The sequence below is a fragment of the Danio aesculapii genome, chromosome 14, assembly GCF_903798145.1.
Source record: "Danio aesculapii chromosome 14, fDanAes4.1, whole genome shotgun sequence".
Taxonomy (NCBI): domain Eukaryota; kingdom Metazoa; phylum Chordata; class Actinopteri; order Cypriniformes; family Danionidae; genus Danio; species Danio aesculapii.
In genome coordinates this window covers 44,003,181-44,026,996 of record NC_079448.1, presented here as the reverse complement: position 1 = coordinate 44,026,996, position 23,816 = coordinate 44,003,181, and the positions used below count along the sequence as shown (strand labels likewise).

The window sequence follows — 23,816 nt, the reverse complement described above, 5'->3', positions numbered from 1 at the left end:
TCAAGATACTTTTATACAGCTTAAAGTGACATTTAAAGGCTTAACTAGGTTAATTAGGGTAACTAGGCAGGTTAGGGTAATTAGGCAAGCTATTGTATAATGATAATTTGTTCTGTAGACTATCTAAAAAAAAATATAGCTTAAACGGGCTAATAATTTTGACCTTAAAATGATGTTTAAAAAATATTTAAACTGCTTTTATTCTAGCCGAAATAAAACAAATAGCACTTTCTCCAGAAGAAAAAAAATATTATCAGACATACTGTGAAAATTTCCTGCTCTGTTAAATATTTTAAAATGACAAAAAATTCGAAGGGAGTTTAATAATTCTGATTTCATCTGTAAGTGGTTGTAAACTATCTATTTGGGCTGACTTTAAACAAACAAACTAAGTTGAACATTACTAAATTTAATTAGTTTGTTTAAATTCAATTCAATACTTTTGCAAACATAATCTTTTTTTTCAGTGTACCTAATCCCTAACCCCAACCTCAGAACCATTCAAATACATTGTTGGTAGCATAATCTGATGGGTAGGATCAAATGTCAGGACACCGGCCAAAGGGACCAGCACAAAAACTATGTCCAAAAATGTTGAGATGTGAATTTCTTGGCAATATCACACACCTCTACTGCTTAGCCAAGCAAACATGCACAAAGTTTTAAAAAAAGGATAAAGGTCAGTGTTCGGCAGGGACCACCTCTAGGAGGATCTGAAGTGATCTGTTCATAGAATCTGGAAAATATAAGAGAAATGCACATTAGTTTGCATCTTTGCCAATTAGCATATGCTGTGTGATTAGATATGGAATATATTTCCATATATTCTGTAATTTGTGCATAGTGAGGACTTTTTATTCATTTCTAGAGAATATGTTTCTGAGAGTTTAACACCTTGGTGAAATAATAAAAAGTAGTTTTCCATGACTTGCATCATTATAATAATCATTAAGGTGTAACGAGAGGGAACAAAAACTTTCACATATATTCAGAAAGTTTGTGCTGCACTTTTGTAACCTCTGACCTGAGAATTTCTGGAACCATTTGGGTTTTCTTTTGGAGTGGATGAATATGTAGTATGCAGGGATGCCTGTGAGAGAGATGGCGAAGCCAATCCCGGTATTAATTGGATCCGAATATAGAGACAGGAACACCATGAAGAAGCAGGTGAAGGAAAACACTGCAGGAATGAAAATGGGGACCTGAGAAGGAGAAAAGCACAGGGATAAAGAAGCTTCATTAGAAATGAAAGAGTTTTAAAAGCAAGATGAGTTTTAAAAGCAAGTGTGTTTTTCAGTTGAGACTGATATAATAAATGAAAGTTTGTTGCTCATAAATTATATGATTTCAGATTTTAGACTTGAAATATAAAGAGTAGATAACACCACAAAAAAATCTCAAAACATTATGCAATTCTGAGTGTGCCTCACAGGTGAGTGGGCTTGACAAACCACCTGTAGAAAACACACTCTTTAATCCCTCTGACACTTTAACCGACACTTGCAACAGTTTGCACCAGACACTTTGTTACAATCACCCCATATCTCTAGGAAAAACATGAAGTGTGCTTCACACAGGTGAGTGCACTTGGCAAACCACCTGTAGAAACTTTCTAAACTCCATCTTACAATGACTCAATAACTGACTTGACTTAAATCGCTTATATATTATGTTCCTTATATATGAATATCCATACAGTGCATTCGGAAAGTATTTATAGCGCTTCACTTTTTTAAATTTTTTTACATTAAAGCCTTATTCCAAAATGGATTAAATTCATTTATTTTCTCAAAATTCTACACACAATACCCCATAATGACAATGTGAAAAAAGATTTGAATTTTTTTTTTTAATTGTTGCAAATTTGTATTGACAGCCTTTGCCGTGAAGCTCTAAATTGAGCTCAGGTACATTCTGTTTCCACTGATCATTCTTGAGATGTTTCAGCAGCCTTATTGGAGTTCACCTGTGGTAAATTCAGTTGATTGGACATGATTTGAAAGGCATACACCTGTCTATATAAGGTCCCAGGGTTGACAGTGCATGTCAAAGCACAAATCAAGCATGAAGACAAAGGAATTGTCTGTAGACCTCCGAGACAGGATTGTCTCGAGGCACAAGGCTGGAGAAGGCTACAGGAAAATTTCTGCTGCTCTGAAAGTTCCAATGAGCACAGTGGCCTCCATAAGTGGAAGATGTTTGGAACCACCCTGACTCTTCCTTGAGCTGGCCGGCCATCTGAGCTGAGTGATCGGGGGAGAAAGACCTAGAGGGCCCAGACAGACTCCTCACCTGGAATTTGCCAAAAGGCATCTGAAGGACTCTAAAACCAAAAGAAACACAATTCTCTGGTCTGATGAGGCTAAAACTGAATGCTTTGGAGTAAATGACAGGCATTACATTTGGAGAAAGCCAGGTACTGCTCATCACCAGGCTAATACCATCCATAAAGTGAAGCATGGTGGTGGCAGCATTATGCTGTGGTGATGTTTTTCAGCAGCAGGAACTGGAAGACTAGTCAGGATAGAGGGAAAGATGAATGCAGCAATGTACAGAGACATCCTGAATGAAAACCTACTTCAGAGTGCTCCTGACCTCAGACTGAGGCAACATTGTCTTCCAGCAGGACAGTGACCCAAAGTACATTGCCAAAATATCAGTGGAGTGGCTTCACAACAACTCGGTGAATGTCCTTGAGTGGCCCAGCCAGAGCCCAGACCTAAATCCTATTGAACATCTCTGGAGAGTTTTGAAAATGGCTGTACACTTTTGCATTCCATCTAACCTGATAGAGCTTGAGTAGTACTGCAAAGAGGAATGGGCAAAAATTCCCATACACAGGTGTGCCAAGCTTGTGGCATCATATTCAAAAAGACTTGAGGCTGTAATTGCTGCCAAAGGTGCATCAACAAAGTATTGAGCAAAGGGTGTGAGTACATGTGACTTTTCAGGTTTTTTTATTTTTAATAAATTTGCAACAATTTCAACAAATCTTTTTTTCACATTGTTATTATGGGCTATTGTGTGTAGAATTTTGAGGAAATAAATGTATTTAATCCAACATCAACATCCCTTCAAGTAAAGTTTTACCATTCATTTATTCATTCATTCATTCATTAATTCATTCATTCATTCATTCATTTTCCTTTGGCTTAGTCTGTTTATTCATCAGTCATTGCCACAGCGGAATGAACCACCAACTTATCCAGCATATGTTTTACACAGTGGATGCAGCTCTGCACAAGACGTTTGGCCAGTGGAGAAATGGTTGTGCCCATCTGAACCTGGTTCTCTCAAGGTTTTTTTTTCTTCACTTTCGCCAATTGGTGAAGTTACTTTCCTCGCCGCTGTCGCCACTGGCTTGCAAGGTTTGGGATCTGTAGAGCTGCGCATCGATGGATTTGCTCTTCAGTGTTTGGACTCTCAGTAGTGATTATTAAGCCACACTGAACTGAGCTAAACTGAACTGCACTTAAACTTTAAAAACTGATCTACACTGTTCCAATTTACAATGATCTTTCATGTGAAGCTGCTTTGACACAATCTACATTGTAAAAGCGCTATACAAATAAAGGTGAAAAAAACGCCCTTCCAACTGCAACCCAGTACTGGGAAACTCAAACTAACACTCATACAAACTAACACTTATTGATTAATTTCCATGTTTACATGCTCTCTGATTAGCCAATCCTTTTTCATTAAAGCAAATCAAATGCACAATCCATTTAGATCAGTTTGTTCATGGTGACTTTACAGTATATCTTAGTACAGTATAGTAACTTCCTGTTGACCAATCCCAGAGAAAACCCCCCTGGAGCAACCTAAGATTAAGTGGACACAATAACAAAGTGACAGAGTACAATTGAGATCTCAATAGCTTTTCAACTCATGGCTCACCTCTGCTAACCTACACCTCGGAGTTAAATCTGCCATGCTTTCTTATCCGCTATATATTTAGCCGTTATATTACTTTAGAGATGTATTAGATATGAAATAATAGGCTGGCAGCACAGAAAAGCCTGTCACCTTAAAAGGTCGTGGCAGATCAGGGCGTGTGTAGCGCAGGTAGATGAGGCCGACCACTGCCACCCCGATGAACAACCAGCGCAGGAAACTCATGAAGTTCAGCAGGCTGTAGATGTCCCCTAAGAACAGGATCAGCAGTGTGATCGGATACTGAAAGAAACACAACACAAGAAACGTGCATACATGTGTTAATTGCGTTTAGGTCAAAATTGTTAGCCCTCCTGTAATTTTATTTATTTCTTTATTTTTTTTTCTTTATTTTTTTTTTCTTTATGAAATATTTCCCATATTATGTTTAACAGAGCAGGGAAATTTTCACAGTATTCACTATAATATTTTTTCTTCTAGGGAAAGTCTTATTGTTTTATTTCGGGTTGAATAAAAGCAGATGTTAATTTTTAAAAAAACGTTTTAAGGTCAAAATTATTAGCCCCCTTAAGCCCTGGGTTAAAGTCCCTTTTATTACGTTTGGCTAGCTAAAGCGATTTACTCCTGGAATTCAATTAAATTCAAAAACTTTATTTGTCTTCTAGAGGCAATTCAAGGCATATAGAACAGCACCAAAGGAAAACAATATTGTTAAGAATATTATAGAGAAATGACAATAACAAATATATTAACTAAAATGTCTAAAATGCATAGTGAAATTTGTAATAGTTTGAAAGTGTTACTTTTTGGAGTTTAAAAGCAGAATAGCTTTAGGAACAAAAGTTCTAGACACAATGCAACGAAACCGTCTTCCAGAGGGGAGTAGCTCAAATGCAGAATGGAGAATATGTGAGTCGTCCTTAATAATCTTGCTTGCTAACCTAAGAGTCTGTTGATCACATATGCCTGAAAGAGATCTAACATGCAATCCAGTAATCCTAGAACACACTGTAACAGCACTTTGTAGCCGATATCCATTCTCTAAATTAATAGAATGGAACCAACAAGAAATGGAAAATGTGGCAATACTCTCTATAAACGAATAAAAAAGGACAACAAAATGTCTTTGCAGACTCCAAAGGAGCTGAGTTTCCTTAGGAGATATTGCCGCTGCTGGCACTAGTCTATTTCTTACAGTGCATGTTGGAAAAGAAATGGCCTTTAGAGTGTTTGAGCGCAAGAGAAGATATTGTTTCCATGCAACCAATGAAGACCATAGTTCTACAGATGTTTGTGCGACTAATACTGTGAATAATGACAAATCATTTCAGACAATTCAGAATCAATACCTTCTCTTTGGAGACAATAACTCTACTTATTGAGCACTTTGATATTTTGCAGACCGTTTACATTCACAAACTGCTATACTAAGCACTGCGTGAAAAGCCATTTCTGACAAAAACATAATAAAGGTGTTTTATAAGTAGCAAATAAGTAGGACATATTAATGTATATATTTTCCTGTTAATTTTTGGATATCTCAAAATTGTGAAATCCTTTATTTTGCAGCTTTGAAATGTGTATATAGAAACTAGTTGCCATTGTAGTAGTGTTTTGTATTACCACTGAACACTGATACTTGAAACCTTGAATGTGTGGACAGAAAGGAAGCAGCAAATGGTTTTGTTCAGCTGAATAGGTATATCTGTACAGGTGACCATTGAGAGGTACGTGTGTGTATGTGTGTGTGTGTGTGTGTCTGTGACTCACCAGGACAATCACAGCAGGTAATGGTGTGTGTCGGCGTATGTGAATCATAGAGAGAACTTCAGGAAGCTGACCTTCTCGAGAGGCCACGAAGAACATTCTGTGGAAGAGAAACACAATGTTAAAACATCCACTGCAGAATACAAAAAAGACCTACAATATAGTCGATATTCTGAAACCTTGAAGGATATTCATTGATGCTTAAAGCTAAAAAGATGTAAAAGTCTAAACCACTGAACTGTATCCGCCATAACCAATGATAAAAGATATATATTTAAAAAACTGACAGAGCATAATAAATGCAAGTGTTTGCTTTTGCGTTTCAAATGTCAAACTGTAGAGAAAGGAAATTGCATGCTTGTTCTGAATTACTGTCGTGTAAAGATATCATTCATTTTCCTTCAGCTTAGTCTTTTATTTAACAATGGTCGCCACAGCGGAATGAACCACCAACTATTCCAGCATGTGTTTTACACCGTGGATGCCCATTCAGTCACAACCCAGTTCTGAGAAACACCCATACACTCTCACATTCACACATGCACTCATACACTATGGCCAATTTAGTTCATCCAATTTACCTATAGCACATATAACTTTGGACTGTGGGGGAAACTGGAGCACCCACGAAGGAAACCCACACGAACAGGGGGAGAACATGCATACTCCACACAGAAATGCCAACTGGCCCAGCCGGGACTCCAACCAGCGACCTTCTTGATGTGAGGGGACAGTGCTAACCACTGAGCCACCGTGCCGCCCAGTATAAAGATTTAAAATACAGAAATTACAATTTAATAAGTATTTTGGGATGTTCTGTGATCCTATTTTAGAATTGATTTGTGTTCAAAATATGCAAGACAAGATTTTTTTTTTGTATATAAGCTGTTGTTACACTAAATTACATTTTTAGTGGGTGTTTTCTAAATCATGCTAAAATTGGTACTCGTTATGTTTTAGTCAAAAAGGAAACAAATAACAACGATGAATAATAAACAGGGTACATTTTAAAGTGATAGTTCTCTCAAAACAATTATATTCTGTCAATATTTACTCACCCTTTACTTGTTTTAAACCGTTATGAGTTTCTTTTTTCTGTTAAACACAAAAGAAAATATTTTAAAGAATGTTGGAAATCTGTAAGCATTGACTTTCCAAGTATTTTTTTTCCTACTGTGGAAGTCAATTCACCCAGCCTCATTTTGAAAACGTACTGCTATATATATTTCTGGAGACACCAAATTTCTCTCGCGAGTGCCATTTGCACCTGTTGTTCTCACGTAAATCCACCAGAGGCCGATGTGGACCGACCGACTGACTGACTGACCGATCAACTGACCCACCCTCCTCCTTCCCTAAACCCAACCAATAGTGTTTTCAAAGCACCGATTGTCCAGCGCCCAGCCACTTCCCTAAACCCAACCAATAGTTTTAGAAAGCGATCCAGAAAAAGAAAAGCCTCGTGGCTGCCTGACTTTTACCATGTTTTCAGACTTTACCATATTCTCACGCTTTTATATACTATATATTCACTTGTTTTTTTAGTTTTGGCTTCTGTTTTTGTCCTACCTGCTTTCTGGAACCGTTCTTTACCGGACTCATACCTTGTTGTCACAGTCAACTTCTCTCTGCGTCTCAAGTGTGCCTTAATACATGGCGAGCTAACTGGACAAACTGGTCACAGCAGGAAATCCGTCCACAAGAAGGTAAGCAGACAGCTGGGAAGTGCATAAAGGAACACACCGCCCCGTAACATTTGTTTTAAAGATGACATGCAGCCATACATACCTCTGGCTACATAATTTGTGATCTCCAGAAATGTATATAGGGGTACGTTTTCAGAATGAGTCTATGTTGAAGTCAATGGGTACAGGTTTTCAGCTTTCTTCAAAATATCTTTTGTGTCCAACGCAATAAAGACACTTATAAAGGTTTGAAACTATTGACATTACTTTAGGGTAAGTAAATGTGGGACTTTTTTTTTTTTTTTTGATGGACTTTATAATATTTGAAAAAAAAAAATTATACGGTCCTCCAGGAACGTGCTTTAGAGCAATGGGAAATTGCATACTTCCATACTATATAGTATGTTAAAATCAGTATGTGAGCCGAGTAGTATGTCCGAATTCATAGAGTTCGAAAATCTGTATGCAAGAAGTACCCGGATGACCTAATACTACATTGACGCAACTCACTCGGGCAGGTCAGATGATCATGACAAAATGGCGGGTGTAGTACAGTTGAATTCCATTCATACTGCATACTTTTCTAATGGCTAAGTAGTACGTTTAAATTCAAATGCAGTACCTACTGAGTAGTAGGCAGTTTCGGAGACAGCCATGGTCTCAAACTCAGTTCCTGGAGGGCCGCAGCTCTGCACAGTTTAGCTCCAGTCACCTCCAACTCACCTGCTTAATAGTCTCTTGTAGTCTTGAACACCTTAATTGATTGTGTCAGCTGTGTTTGATTAGGGTTGGAGCAAAACTGTGCAGAACTGTGGCTGTCGAGGAATCAAGTTTGAGACCTATGGTTTAGAGAAGGGGTGTCCAAACTCTGTCCTGGAGGGCCAGTGTCCAGCAAAGTTTAGTTCCAACCCCAATTAGACACACCTGGGCTAGCTAATCAAGCTCTAACTAGGCTTTCTAGAAACATCTGTGCAGCTGTGTTTAGGCAAGTTGGAGTTAAAATCTGCAAGACACCAGCCCTTCAGGATCGAGTTTGGACATCCTTGCTTTAGAGCAGGGTTATTCAATTGGCAGCCCCCGAGGCAATTTTTTCTGGCCCTCCAAATAGTGTGACCAAGACATCAAAAATAAATTTAGTTCAGTCAAAAAACGGCCACTATGGTTCTGAAGTGACGTGCATCTGTTCAATACAGCACGAGCTGCAGTTGAAGGCTGCGCAGAGCGTGAGTCACCTGACATTAAGCGAGTGGCACGAGCAGCCAAAAACATTTGGATATGTATGTAGAAAAGACCTTTTGTACAATGCACTGATATCGTTATTATGGTTGCAAAGATTATTAGCCAATTTCACTATTAACTGCTCTGTAATTCGTTTTGGTTAATTAATCATAAAGGCTTCTCTAAGCCGCATTTCTGTTGCACGGAACGAAACTGATGCAATTAAACAAAACTATGCCAAGTTGCCAATTGTGCACTACTTTAAAGTTCTGAGCTTGTACACCGAGGCTACTACGCACGCACACCGGATTAACTATAGCAGCGGGTCTTTCCCATATTACGTTGTTTCCGCGTGCAAGTTTATTTAGAATATATGCCAATATGAGCGCGTAAGCGGCGCAACGTGCTCGCAGCTTTCCGGGCGCACGCAGTAGAAAATATCTCACACTGTAGTGGTGAGAGTTGTGTGTGCCGTTCAGTGCAATGTAAACAAAAGATATGTTGGACGAATTTTTTTTTTTTAATGTTATGTATGCATAAACGCAGATGATAACGACAGTTAATCTATATAGCTACTTAGCTAATTTAAAGCTTAAATTTACATTTAGACGTGATAACCGTGAAACCATGATTATTCTTCAGACTGTATAATCGTACAACCAAAATCTATAATTGCTGCATCCATAATTGTTCTGCAGTTCAAAACATATGGATGTGTCTGAATGTAGAAGACGCCTACTTAAGCAATGCACTGCTTTTGTTGTGCTTTGAAATACAACATTTGAATGTTTGTATATAAAAAAGCCTATTGTACAATGCACTGATGTTATGTGATTTCAAAATACAATATATTAACATTTTGATGTAGAAAAAGCCAACGTGGGTGTCTTAAGGAGCAAAAATAAAACATATGGGCTCTTATATGCTGTTGTGTCATCACTCATATTGCAAGTCATGTCTCTCCGGCCCTTCGTTTGGGATGCTTTTCATGAACTGGCCCACATGACAAACTAATTTAATAGCCCTGGTTTAGAGGGTGGACATTTTTGCTCTAAAAACAGACACTGCAAAATTCATTGGTATTGCTTTCTGGTGACCATTTCCTTAACCTTAGAAATCTGAGGCTCAAAACTGACGCACGCACCTTGAGATGGCAAACAGACATCCGTTCATGGACCCAAAGCAAGACAGAGCTACAAAAACGGGAACTGCGTATGAAAAGTTTCCCATCAACTTCTCTGCAAAAGTCTGTTGGGGATGGACAGTGTGAAAAAGAGATGGAAATAAACATAAAAACAACATTGATCTTCAATTTTGAGACTTGTTGGTGTTTATGAATAATCAGTGCAGTGAAAAGGCTTTAAATTTTCCATAAGAGTGAGCTTAGAGACGCACGCAAAGTGCCATAGATGAATGCATTACAGACGTCTAACAAGATGAGAAAGCTTTTAGCATTTCAGAGCCTAGCAGGAGATCTCTGCGCACGGATCCTGCTGCTGTCAGTTATTTGTGAGAGATATATGATTACTCCAGCAGAGAAACAGACAGGCATTTAGAGCCACTGACTTTATGTAATCACATTTACTTTGCTGTGGAGGAAGGTGTCGACTGTTACAGTCACTACTGCAAATAGCTTGAACTCATTTATAAAGCCGATATCCTTTTCTATCTCTCTCTCTTTTAAATGATCCAGTTAGTGCTGCTACACGAAAAACCATTAGGATCTCGAATTTTGCTGTTACCATGGTTAATGAAGAAGTCTAAAGACAGGGAATGACCTACCACAGCTACAGCGTTAGAGGCTAACAGCTCATCTGCTGACATCACTGTATAATACGCCACGTTTGTCAGTGTGTAACAGATCATTACTATCACCATGGAGATGCAGATGGCAAGAGGCACCGTCCTGGGGAACGGAAATTAACACTTAAGTCATCACTGCCGTTTGGTTTTCAATGCAAGAAACAGCTGAATTAAACCATCAAACCACTTCCACTGAAGCCATTTGTGTAATATCCAATCACTAACCTCTCAGGATTCTCCACCTCCTCAGTCACGAAATTCAAGTAAAACCTGTAAGAGGGAAGAAAAAAAAGTCTTTAAAGATTTTATGGGCATTAAAAGATTTGTGTGGAATTAGAAAGTGGGCTCACCAGCCAGCATAAGCGTACATCCCGGAGTAGAAAGCCAAAGGAAGTCCTGTCAATTGTGCTGTGTTAACTTCAAATGCATTCTCAAAGTTTTTGGTCTCCCCTGTAACCAGTGGTAAACTATTAGCTTCATAGGCTTAATGTTCTCTATAATTTTATTGTGTCCTGACCTAAATTATTTGATGAACATTTGGTAACACTTTATTTTGATGGTCCATTTGAGTATTAGTAGACTGTCTGCTTAATATCTGGTGATACTGACATTTAACAGTCCTTCAACAGACATTTAACCGACTATTAGAAACTTTGCAAGTACATGTCAACTTACACTAACCCTAACCCCAACCTAACAGTCAACTTAAAATCTACTGAGAATTAGTGAGCATGTACAGTAGATGCAATGTAACTTGAATTCATCAAACGGATCCTCAAAATAAAATGTGACCAAACATTTTATAATTTCATAATTTTATCTTTAGTAAAATTCTAAATGTATATAAATGTAATAAAATGTAGTCAAGAATGAGCCAAAATATGAAAGAAATAACCAGAATTCCATAACTATTACAATGGCCATTGTAATCATTCTGACTATTCATGACTACCAAATTTTTCATACATCTTGTTTACATCCAAAGCTTCTATTGAGATATTTTTGAATTAAGCTTTGAATGGTGTCATTATATTTTATGAAATCATTACCCTAAAAATATGTATATATGCAGTGGGAAATCTAACACAACACCATTTTTCTCAGAAAACATATTTTTAAAGGTGCTGCTGACTCGAAATTTTCCTCAGATGTTGGTAACAACCAAATACATCCATATATGCAAATAAAACAACACTAATTAGTTTAGAAATGAAGTTATGTGTAATAAAATGAAATGAAATGACACGGAAAAAGTATTGAACACATGAAGAAAGGGAGGTGTCGAAAGGCATGTGAAAGCCCAGACAGCAGCTGAAATCTCTTAATCAGCAATCCTCTGCCCTTCGTCATTGTAATATTAGCTGCTTCAGTCCAACATCTACATTGTCTTGCTGAAATGTCCACCCTGGTTTCATCTTCATCATCCTGGCAATGATCCAAAACACAGCCAAGGAAACACTCAAATGCTTTCAGAGAAAGAAAATAAAGCTGTAGAATGGCCCAACCAATCTCCTGAAGTGAATTCAATAGAAAATACTTAATAAAGATCAGATTTGATTGACGAGAATCACAGAACCAATGAGATTTTTACACTCTGTTGAAGTCTGTGTAAAACTCACACCTGAGCAATGCATGTGACTTCATTCTTCATATGAGAGGCATCTTTAAGCTGCATCACCAAAAAAGCCTTTCATATAAAGTATTAAATACGTTTCAGTAGTTCAGTACTTTCTCCTTGTGTTATTTCATTACTACACAACAAATTTTTCAGATTTTTTTTGTATTTTTGGTTATTTTTATGCTTGTATTTTTGCCAAAATGTGGTTCAATTCCATGTCAGCAGCTCTTTTAGAAACGGATTTAGAAAACTGATTATTTGCTCTCCATCTATTGTAGTCAGACCTTTATTTGTGGCCTTGTTAGGATTATAAATGCATATTTCCGTCAATTGGCCATAACGTTTTGGCTCATCAGAATACTTGATGACTCCCAAACTTTATAATAGTGATAAATATAATGAAGAATATACAGTCCTAATGCCTAATACCCATGATATAAATACCTTTGAAAAGTTGGTATAATCCAGGAACAATGATAATGGCAATGGCGAGCAGCTTGCTGAATGTGAGGAAGATCTGGAGCCTGGCAGTCCAGCTTACACTCATGCTGTTTAGATACATTACTACAGCTGCAAAGAAGAGAGATATACACAGTAACACATGTTAAATATTGCACCCTTAAAACCAGGCTCTATTCGTCCACTGTAATCAATCAGCATTGGCTCAAACTTACTGATTCCAATGGTGGTAGCCAGTTTAATTGCAATTTCAGGAACCCCACATGGCATGAAGATGGGCTCTAAAATGTAGCGGCCAAATGCCAGAGCGATCACAGCCAAACCTGCGGGTCTTCAAGATGAGAAAATGAGCTCTGAGCACTTAGTGTTCGGCGCTGAACATCTTGTAATCACTCATAAAACACCAGTGTTCCGAAGTGAAGTAGAAGCAGTTATAATACTAGGAAAAATCAGGATTGTGCTAGATCTTATGGTGCATTTGCTAAGCCTGGTTCCTTTTAGGCATTCTGTTGATTATAAGTTACTTAAATGCAATAACATGTCAACTGGCTATCATTAGAGTATGTCTGTGTGATATATGTTAGTGCTTTAATAGACAACCTACTGACTAAAAGTAACTATTGTCAACTCACTGTTTTTTCGCACTTGGACACCATCGAAGTATAATGTTAGCTGATATTAAAGGGATAGTTCACTCAAACAACTTGCAAAACCTTTCTAACATTGTTTACATTACATTTTTTTCTGTTAAACAAAAGGGATAATATTTCAAAGAACATTGGAAACCGAAAACCAATACTATGGATGTCAATGAATATTGTTTTCCAAAATTTATGTTATCAGATCACTAGAGAATAAGACTTAATACAGGTGTAAATATTGACTGAAATGTTTTAACTTTTCCGTTTTGACCGCTAGATTCACAGTAGTTCAGTTGGAATGCCTTTTATTAAATTTAAATGGTTGAATATATTTGAACAGACACAAAAGACTATAGACTCCACCTACTGACCTAAAATGTTATAGTTTTGGGGAAAGAAGGTACAGAATTCAACCTTTGCAGCATTGCAGCAAAACATGTGGATTAGTCAATATTACAATTACCATCTACATCTTTTTCAAACGTTCGTTTTCCCTTGCTTGCTTTTTAAGTCAAATAACTCAAGTTCTCTTATTCAATACTAATCATCCGTGACACTTAGAGCTTTCTCAGACCATACGTGTGACCCTGGACCACAAAACCTTGGAAAGTCTTATATTGTGGCGGTATATTATTATATAATAACCTAAAATGCATTGGATGAATAAAAAAATAGGTTGTTCTTTTATACCAAAACTCAATATGTAAAGATCATGTTGCTTGAAGACATTTCGTAGAGTTCCTACTGTAAATATATTAAAATTCAATGAGTGACTTGAATAGAACACTGTAAAAATGCTGGATTTCACACAATAAATGTGTGTTGAGACAACATGAAGGAATTAAGTTAACTTGTAACATTTTACAGATTTAGGGGGATTGAACATAAAACAATTAAGTTGTCCAAAAAAAAAACTCAAGAATTGTTTTTCAACTCATTTTAAATAAGTAGTTTGAAAAAAGAGAAAACATGATTTTTTTTAAATGAAATGTGCATCGCTAAGCACTTAATTTGAAAATTTTTAAAGGCAATTTTCTGAATATTTTTGATGTTTTTGAAGTCTCAGATTCCAGATTTTCACTTTTTTTTTTATCTTGGTCAAATATTGACCTATTCTAACAAACATACTTCAATGGAATTGATTCAACTTTTAAAAATGTCAATGAATAAAATTGACACTTATGACTGGTTTTGTGGTCCAAGGTCACATAATAAAAATATCAAAATACAAACACAAGTGGCCACTGGAGATGCATTTGAATGCATGTTAATATGAGGAAATGTCATTTGGGTAACACTTTAGTTTAGGTTTCAAATCACGGTATTAACAAACAATTAACTAACACTACTAGCTTAATAGACAACTAATTATCTGTTTATTAATAGTTTGCAAGGTAAAAGTTTGTATTTGGGTAGGATTAGGGATGCAGAATAATATCATACTATATAATAACTACTAATTGACCATTTATGATCAGATTCAGGTGAAAATACACTGTAAAAAAGCAATCTTGCTGCCTTAAATGTTTAAGTTGACTCAAATGAACTTTTCTAGTCATCTCAACTTACATCAATCAAACTGACTAAAAATATTAAGGTAAACTTTGTATAACTTTAAAAATTCGGTTGAAACCTGATTAAAGCAACAATAAAATATTTGTTGTCTTCATTTTTTGTCTTTACACTGTAAAAAAATGCTGGATTCCATACAATAAATTTGTGTTGACACAACGGCAATCTCCCGATCTCCCTCGTGAAGCAAATACGGAAGTAACTGAAACTGCAATTCATTGAAATTCCACTAGTCCTGACTCCATAATAGAGCACATTTCTATTGAGCCCACTGTTAAAATGGCCAAATTTACGGCAGAAAAAAATGGGTTTACAGCCTGATACAAAGAACGATTTTGGTTCATAGCTAATATTACCCTTCATGACAACTATGAGGGGGGGTGAATTTTTTCTTTTTATAACTCATCCGTTTTGTTTATATTAAGTTATATCAAGTCTGCATAATTAAGGGCGTGGCCACTTGAGTGACAGCTAGGTCTTGCGTCACTTCACCTCAGCTGATTCCAGATGATTAGCCGCTGATCTCGGCATACAGTATACATTGTGTTTTTTTTTTATGTGGCTTTACACAGTCAGTAGCTTTTTGGAATTATGTCTTACAATTATCAGATAATATGGCCTGCTGTGCACTTAATTGTGCTCACAAACTATTCACGTGGCCTCCATTTATATACTTTTACTAAACAATTATATACTTATACCATCTCTATAAATGTATTTGTTTTATTTTAGATCATTTATCATTTATATTTTTCTTTAGACCTGTAATGCACTCCAGAATCTGATAGATAGATTAGCTGTAGGGTATAGAACAGTCATCTGAAATGTTGTCATACAATGTTGTGCCTGGATTGCATAAATAGTCTTTTCTAACACAGACTATATTTTAAGTGTTTGGAAGTGTTTTCCTCCTGTAGAAAAACTCATAAGAACAATGTTTAGTGGCTCAAAGTATTACAGCAGTGTTTTTGAAAGTCGAAACACTTTATTGATATAGTATACAACCAAGCACATGTGCTCAGAACACAAACGAGTCGCAGGTAGTAAGTAGTATTAAGCGTTTTTCCCAAAGAAAAGCCTGTCTAAGCAAAATGCCAGCAGGTGTCTGTAGCTCCGCTCACGCTCCTCCTCTTTGCCCTTATTTGGTTCTCACTGTTGGAGCGATGATGCGTGAACAAAATGGAGCCGGTTGGCCACGCCTACTTGTAGCTGCTTTTGCACTCTTCAGAAACCAATGGGTGACGTCACATATACTACGTCCATATTTTTCATGTCTATGGTTTTAATACATTTAAGTGGAACATAAAACAATTAAGTTGCCACAAAACCATCAAGAATTGTCATTTAAGCTCGTTTTAAATCATTTTAAATAGCAAACATCATTTTTTGAGTGTATATTTTTTACACTGTAAGGTTATAGGCTACAGGATGTCTAAAGTAAGTAACCATACTTGAAGCTTTTCTCATGTTTTATCCTCTTTTCATGGCAAATTTGTTTCACCTACAGATTTTACTCTTCATGGTATTGTGATTAGATATGAATCCAGCCCTTGATCCCTTGCGTGAGAGTGTCCATGATGCTTCGCTCATTGCTACAAAGCACTTCATCTCTTTTTTTTTTATTCTACAGCTACTAGAGGCCAGCAGTAATACTGAGCAGTAGCCTTCATCAGGGAGAGTTTGCTTGTGTTTATTTGCGGCGTAGCGCGGATTGCGTTTGTTTATTCTGGCAGCGCTCCAGAGACTCGACGATGAAGACGGAGGATGAATGAGGATTTACTGACCTTATGGCAATCATGTCGGCCCACAATCGCACAAAAGCCACTTGTGGCCCAAACGCCTCCAGAATGTAAGTGTAATGACCACCAGACTTTTTAATGCAGGTACCCAGCTCAGCATACGATAAAGCTCCTGAAAGGGACAAAGGAAAGAACTAGTCAGGAAAAAATGATGAATAGCTTTATACTTTAGCAATATGAGGTGATAGTTACTGGACAATGGCCAATGTTGGAAAGTGAGTGACATGACTATTCAGGAAGGTAGCAAGATTTCTACAACACCTGCAAAGCAACCCTAAAGGCACATGGTTAAGTCAGTTCATTACCGCCATCTGTTCGCTCTCTGAGAGGTCAAGCTCTATGCATTTTAATGTTTTAATGAATACTCTGTTCCAATCAAAACCCTTCTTCACTCGCAGCCCTTGACTCCTCTGAGTTTCAATGTAAAGAGAGCTCTAAAATACACGGAGAGTTCACAATGCAGATTTGAAGTCTCTCTGATAGAAATTGTGGATGAATGGACAGTTTTTTATTTATTTTTTTTGAACGGCGGCTCGGCTTTTCCTCAAAGCCTGCGGGCTGCTGCACACAAAGGAAAGCTGACAAGTGTGAAATGACTCCTGACATACACATGAATAAACACACTGTCAAACAATGCTCTTCTTATACACAAACTAATTCTTCTCCGACACCCGTCAGCCTTCGCGGTGTCAGACTGTGCTCTCCTCAGCATCAAAGTGCAGCGTAAGACAATATCGGCCTCCATCAAGCACGGATGCACACATTACGCATTAGAGAGGTCATGAGTCAAGGTTCTTCATGCATAAACCGGGTTTCTTTCTTAGTGACTATCAGCAAAACCTGGAGTCCTTAGTAATGCACTGATTTGTTTTGAACCCTTGTGTGCTGTTGGGGATGTTTTCAGCCACTCTGGGGGGATTTAGAGTCTTAATTTGGACACTATTTTTTTCTTTGTTGTAGCAAATGGAATGGTTTTGGGTGACAAATCCTATTTTGACACACATTTTGGCAAAATTTTTGCAGAAAAACTCAACAATACAGGCACAATATAGGCAAATTTACTACCCTTTTGTTATGTCCATGGCTGTTTTTGCCCCATTGTAATGACATTTCTTTAATGCAAAGCCTTGACACCATATATTCATGCATTATTGCTGGCTTTCCCTGTTGAAAAGAGGAACATTTTGTCATTTTTACTGTTGATCATCAGTTGCAGGGGAAAAAAAGCTTAGTTTCTGCCTTCTATATGAAGTTGGAAAACCACCAACAATCAAGAATGCATGATTATATGCTGTCATGGCTTTGCAATAAAAAATGTCATTATAATGGAAGTCAATTGGGCAACAACAGCCACAAGAATAACAAAGAGATAGTAAATTTGAACATGTACACAAGGGTTAAGTAGTGTTTATAGTGTTGCTAATGTCAGAAATAAAAGAAGGAATTTTCACCATGAACATACAAGATTTGTATGTATATGTTAGATATTGGTAACTTTAGTACTTAAAGTATGGTACATAATAAATAAAACCATGCACCTTTTGAAAAGGTTACAATCTAGTGATGCCTTTATTTAGTATACGCTAATTACCTGTAGTGTAACTGAGAAAAAAATAACTATATTAGTATATAGATACATTAATAAATACATATACAGTTGAAGTCAGAATTATTAGCCCCCCTGACTTATTAGCCTGCCTGTTTATTTTTTCTCCAGAATTTCTGTTTAACGGAGAGATTTTTTTCAGCACATTTCGAATCATAATAGTTTTAATAACTCATTTCTAATAACTGATTTGTTTTATCTTTGCCATGATGACAGTAAATAATATTATACTAGATATTTTTCAAGACACTTCTATACAGCTTAAGGTGACATTTAAAGGCTTAACTAGGTTAATTGGGTTAACTAGGCAGGTTAGGGTAATTAGGCAAGTTGTTGTATAATGATGGTTTATTCTGTAGACAATAAAAAAATAGCTTAAAGGGGATAATAATATTGACCCTAGAATGTTTTTTTTTGTTTTTTGTTTTTTTAAACTGCTTTTATTCTAGCCAAAATAAAACAATAAAAGACTTTCTCCTAGAGAAAAAATATCATCAGACATACTGTGAAAATTTCCTTGCTCTGTTAAACATAATTTGGGAAAGATTTAAAAAATATATATATATTTCAAAGGGGGTTTAATATTTCTGACTTCAACTGTATACAAACAATAATAAAGCATTTTAACACATGGTGTCCAAACACCTTTAAAAAAAAAATACTCAATTACCAGTCACACATATTTGTGGTTCACATGTATTTCACACATGTATTTATCTTTTCAACTTGCATTTCAACCCATTGATTTCTGAGCTGGCAGGTTTTTATCAAAGTCACTTTTAGTGTCAGTTTGAAACAGTCTATTATACAATAATAAAATGGTTAAAATAACAGAAAGAATGACTTTTTATTACAATATATTGTTTTTAACTACTAAAAATGCCCAAACTGTTACAAAACATTAGTTTTACATAAAGGATTGCAAGTCAGCAGAAAACAGATAATAATAATACTATGCCAAATTATACTTTATGACTGGTTGTGGGAGGGCTGGGTTATTCTTGATTTTTAAGGAAATTATTAATATGACTCAGAGTTGCTTAATTTTTCTGTAATTTTGCAATGTAAGCAATGTGCAACTTAGGCAAGACATTTTACATTGACTATCCAAACACAGCTTTTTCCTCAGTACTGTATTTTAAAATAGACATAGACATTCTTCTAAGTGTGATAACAATCATTTGATTAATCATTTAATTAATGAATAAATAAAGAAAGAAAGAAAGAAAGAAAGAAAGAAAGAAAGAAAGAAAGAAAGAAAGAAGAGCATATACAGGTGACGTCAGAACTATTAGCCCTCCTGAATTATTAGCCCCCTGTATATTTTTCCCCCAATTTCTGTTTAAAGGAAAGACACATTTTCAAAACATAATAATTTGTCGTATAGACAATTGGAAAAAATGCTTAAGGGAGGCTAATAATATTAAAATGGTTAAAAAAAACAAACTGCTTTTATTCTAGCCAAAATAAAACAAGTAAGACTTTCTCCAGAAGAAAAAAATATTATTGGAAATACTGTGACAAATTCCTTCTTAAACATTTTTTAAGAAATATTTGAAAAAGAAAAAAAATCATAGAAGAGATAATAATTTTGACTTTAGTATAATTGTTGTTATTGGTTTTTATTTGTTTGTTTGTTTTTGTGAATAAAGACTTAAGTTTATCTGTTCCTCACATTAAGCTACTTTACAATTGCTACTAGGAAATTTTCATCAGAACATTATTTTATTTATTCATTGTTTGGGTCATTTTTTGACAGCCCGTTGTCTCCATTAACTTTCATTGTGTAGAAGAGAACAGATGAGACCTGCAGAGGTTATTGATTATTGTGCTTTGAAAAAATGTTTGGAATGTCACAAGGCTAAATAAATGATAATAAAATATTATCAACAAAGGCCACGTACATTAAGTAGCCAAATTCACAGCTGAATGAAAACTTCAGGTTGTGACAGCTTTTTACTCAGTGTGTATGGAACACATTGTTATTGACATATTTAAACATCTATCAGTGATGTGTCTGTCTTTTTTAAGTGCGACTGGGGAAGCATATACAAACCTTGACTTATTCACGTTCTCAGATCTTGCTGGAAGGAAAAATGGAATGGGAACAAGTCTATAATTAAGGTTAATGAATACAAACACATTATATTGTGTTTAAGACAGGAATATTGTGATATGACTCAAAACTCCCACTTAAATAATATATTTTAATAACTTGATTACTTATTGGGGGCGACGTAGTGGCACAGTAGGTAGTGCTGTCACCTCACAGCAAGAAGGTTGCTGGTTCAAACCTCGGCTGGGTCAGTTGGCTTTTCTCTGTGGAGTTTGCATGTTCTCCCTGTGTTTGTGTGGGTTTCCTCTGGGTGCTCCAGTTTCCCCCACAGTCCAAAGACATGCTGTACTGGTGAATTGGGTAGGCTAAATTGTCCGTAGTGTATGAGTATGTATGGCTGTTTCCCAGAGGTAGGTTGCAGCTGGAAGGGCATCTGCTCCATAAAACATATGCTGGATAAGTTGGCGGTTCATTCCGCTGTGGCGACCCCATAATAATAAAGGGACTAAGCCGAAAAGAAAATGAATGAATGAATGAATGAATGATTGCTTATTGGGCCAAACACAAAAGTGCTTATAATTAATGGACATGAGAAGACTGCAAAACAAAGACTGTACTTACCATTAAAGTTCATTTATTTATTTATTCTGTTAATTTAAAACAAGGAAAAAGATTTTGGTTTCATGCTTTAGTTAACAATAATGATCCTGGGTAACAGTTTAGGTTCAATCCAATCCAAACAAGTCATTGGTCATTTTAACTTTACTTGGTACAAACATTTTTTTACCCATTTACTGTATACTCTAGCACTATTTATTTATTTATTTATTTATTTATTCTGTTAATCTAAAGCAAGAAAAAAAGATTTGGTTTCATGTTTTAGGTTTAAATTGGCAATAATGACCCTGGGTTACAGATGTCAAAATGGAGACGCTGACAACTCTATATATATACATATCTCCATAAGCAGTCCATGAGCAGCTTCAGCTGTGTGAGTCTAATCAATGGGAAACTGGAACAGGTGTGAGTGTGTGGCGCATGACTGGAACTTGTAGTCCATATAGCGGCAGATTTGTAGTTCTATGCAATCTGTGAGTTTACCAACGATCTGTAAGAATTACATCGCTAGTGATTGTGACAACAGATTAGATTCATTACCAAACAAGCCATTGGTCATTGTAACTTTACTTGGTACAAAAAAATCTTCAAGATTTCAGATTATACTATAGCACTTATTTATTTATTTATTTATTTATTTATTTATTTATTTATTTATTTATTAAGTTTGTTTTGCAATTTTAGATATTTTCCTTTAATTTTAAGTGTATAATGTTTTGTTGTTTTAGCAAGTTATATTGGTTATTGTGAGATAATTTAGGGCACTCACTCCAGCGTTTAAACCCTGTATGATGAAACAGTGTGTGTGCGTGGCTTTAAGAAAACTCATCTTCCTGTTAGTAAAGTGATGTGTCCTAATGAATGGCAGTGACGTTAGAGGTGCTGTGAGGTAAACCCCAGTTTCAAAACCACAAACAAAAGGTTAAGTCAGCGTCTGTACAATTCCTCAAATCCTAATTAAAATGCAACCTTGGGTTCTATCAGGAAATAAGAAGCCGATTGTTCCAGACGAGTGGGTAAAATATTTAGGCTATTTATTGAAGTTCGCAATATGTGTGGAAAACAATACGAGAGCATGTGCATATTAAAGGGATAGTTCTCCAAAGATTTTGAAAATGTTGTCAGTTTACTCACTCTTTACTTGTCTGACAGTCTTTCTTCTGTTAAAAGCAGAAGAAGATATTTTGAAAAATGTAAACTGTAACCATTTATTTCGATATTTATTACTTCTACTAAAGAAGTTAAAGGTTTTCAGCTTTCTTCAAAATATATTTAGTGTTTAACAGAGTAAAGAAACTCATAAAAGGTTTGAAACCATGCTGAGTAAATAGTGAGTAAATTGTAATGTTTGGTTAAACTATCTCTTTAAAACACACAAGTTTGAACACACTGAACAAAATGATTCATTAAATTTACTCAAAACAATTTATATGGGCTGATTTTAAGCAAATTAATTAAGGGTAGTAATGTTCAACTTACCGTGTTTGTTTAAATTTAGCCCATATAAATTTAAAAGTTTGCTACCACTTAGGTCACTTTATTTTGATGGTCCTTTTGTTGAATTTAAGTTGCATTGCATCTACATGCCAACTTATTTTCATTACACTGTGTTAGTTTGGGGTTGGGGTTAGGATTGGGGTTAGGATTAGGGTTAGTGTAAGTTGACATGTACTTGTAAAGTTTCTTATAGTCAGTTAAATGTCTGTTGAAGGAGCAGTATCAACAGATATTAAGCAGACAGTCTAATACTCAAATAGACCATCCAAATAAAGTGTTACCACCACTTACCTTTAAAGATGTAGTAACTCCAATGAATCATTTCTTTTCAGTGTATGTACTATATCTATGTGTATTTGAAACTCACCAAAAAGAGACAGAATCCCACACGCGACCCACACCACCAGTGACATTCCCACACTGCCCGAGTTCTGCAATATTCCCTTGGGAGAGATGAATATTCCTGCTCCAATGATCGTCCCGATGATGATGGAGATTCCTCGGAGCAGGGTCACCTTCTTCCGCAACTCCACTTTCTCCTTCGGGGGTTCTCCATTTGATTTGAGAGGCTCTTTCTCTCCAAAATTACTCTGAGCTGGATCCCCATTGGGACGGGGAACTGACACAGTCCTTCTGGGCATCTTGTTCGCTCACTCAGTAGCGCACACACATTGACTCGCAGTGCCACATGAGAGGCCTGAGTGGAAGGTGTTCTCACAGCTCAAAGTAAAGCAAACTTCTGATACGCCGTGACAAGTCTAAACAAATACAATGTGAAGTGGATTCTCCCTCCTCTTTTTTTGTGTCTCTCTCTCTCTCACTGGGCTTTTTAATGTCTCCAACACTCCCCTTTTCTCTGCTTTATTGTTCCTCTTTTTATGTTGTCCTGTAATTTACAGTGCAATGTGTGTGAGCGAAGGGGGCGTTTCTTATTGTGGTTAGTTTAGCCCAGAGTCATGATGCTTCAGCAATAGTATCCCATTCTCACCTTTCCTCATGTGACATGCATATCACACACAAAGACATCCGGCGCTCACTTTACACACTCATTGTTTTCTTTCGTTCTTTCAAAGGCCTGTTGCACTTGTTACAGACGTGTTCTGATTAGCAAGTGAGTGGCGGATGGGAGACTGATAACACACTCTTCTTTCCAGGATTGCAGAACTTCTTTTTTTTTTTTGCATACTTAATGTTGACACAGGGAATGAAACTGAATCTAGGTCAAAACACGTGGTGGTGATGGTTACTGTATGTGTGTGTGTGCAGACAAAGCCATTCCAGTCAAGCCTGATACAGTGTTCTGTAAATAAGACGGAAGCAGGCTGATGTAACATTACATCAGATCAGCCCAGGCACTATTGTAAAACCCAGTGTTGTAAAATCATCACTTGTGCAAGTTTTTTTTAGGAACATAGCCCAATTTTTTAGACACTGACATATCTCAGCAAATATGTTTGACTCAGTATTAACTAGTGGAGTCATTATGATGCATTATGATGTGCAAAAACTGATGACTCATTGCTGCAATTTTATAATTTTAATGTACTACTTTTTCCTTTAACAAATGTATGTTCAAGTTTTAT

The 23,816-nt window shown here is 36.4% G+C and overlaps 1 protein-coding gene across 1 annotated transcript; it reads right to left on the bottom strand.

The window, feature by feature from the left end:
* Positions 1–469: 469 nt before the first annotated feature.
* slc7a11 (solute carrier family 7 member 11) lies at positions 470–23,036 on the bottom strand. Its single transcript, XM_056472126.1, has 12 exons — positions 22,601–23,036; positions 16,442–16,568; positions 12,660–12,775; positions 12,430–12,555; positions 10,718–10,817; positions 10,593–10,637; positions 10,347–10,470; positions 9,709–9,812; positions 5,665–5,761; positions 4,027–4,176; positions 1,025–1,202; positions 470–736 (listed from the first exon to the last, which is right to left on the bottom strand). Exons 1-12 carry the CDS (start codon positions 22,872–22,874, stop codon positions 681–683), a joined length of 1,497 nt encoding a protein of 498 aa, XP_056328101.1. The 5' UTR covers positions 22,875–23,036; the 3' UTR covers positions 470–680.
* Positions 23,037–23,816: the final 780 nt, after the last annotated feature.

What these genes read in the sequence shown, in the direction of transcription:
- slc7a11 (XM_056472126.1), bottom strand. Translation starts at nt 22,874, where the DNA reads ATGCCCAGAAGGACTGTGTCAGTTCCCCGTCCCAATGGGGATCCAGCT. An exon ending in CCTCTAACGCTGTAGCTGTG is followed by an intron (nt 9,813 to 10,346) that starts GTAGGTCATTCC and finishes CATCCCCAACAG; the next exon opens with ACTTTTGCAGAGAAGTTGAT. An exon ending in ATGGTTCCAGAAATTCTCAG is followed by an intron (nt 737 to 1,024) that starts GTCAGAGGTTAC and finishes TATATTTTCCAG; the next exon opens with ATTCTATGAACAGATCACTT.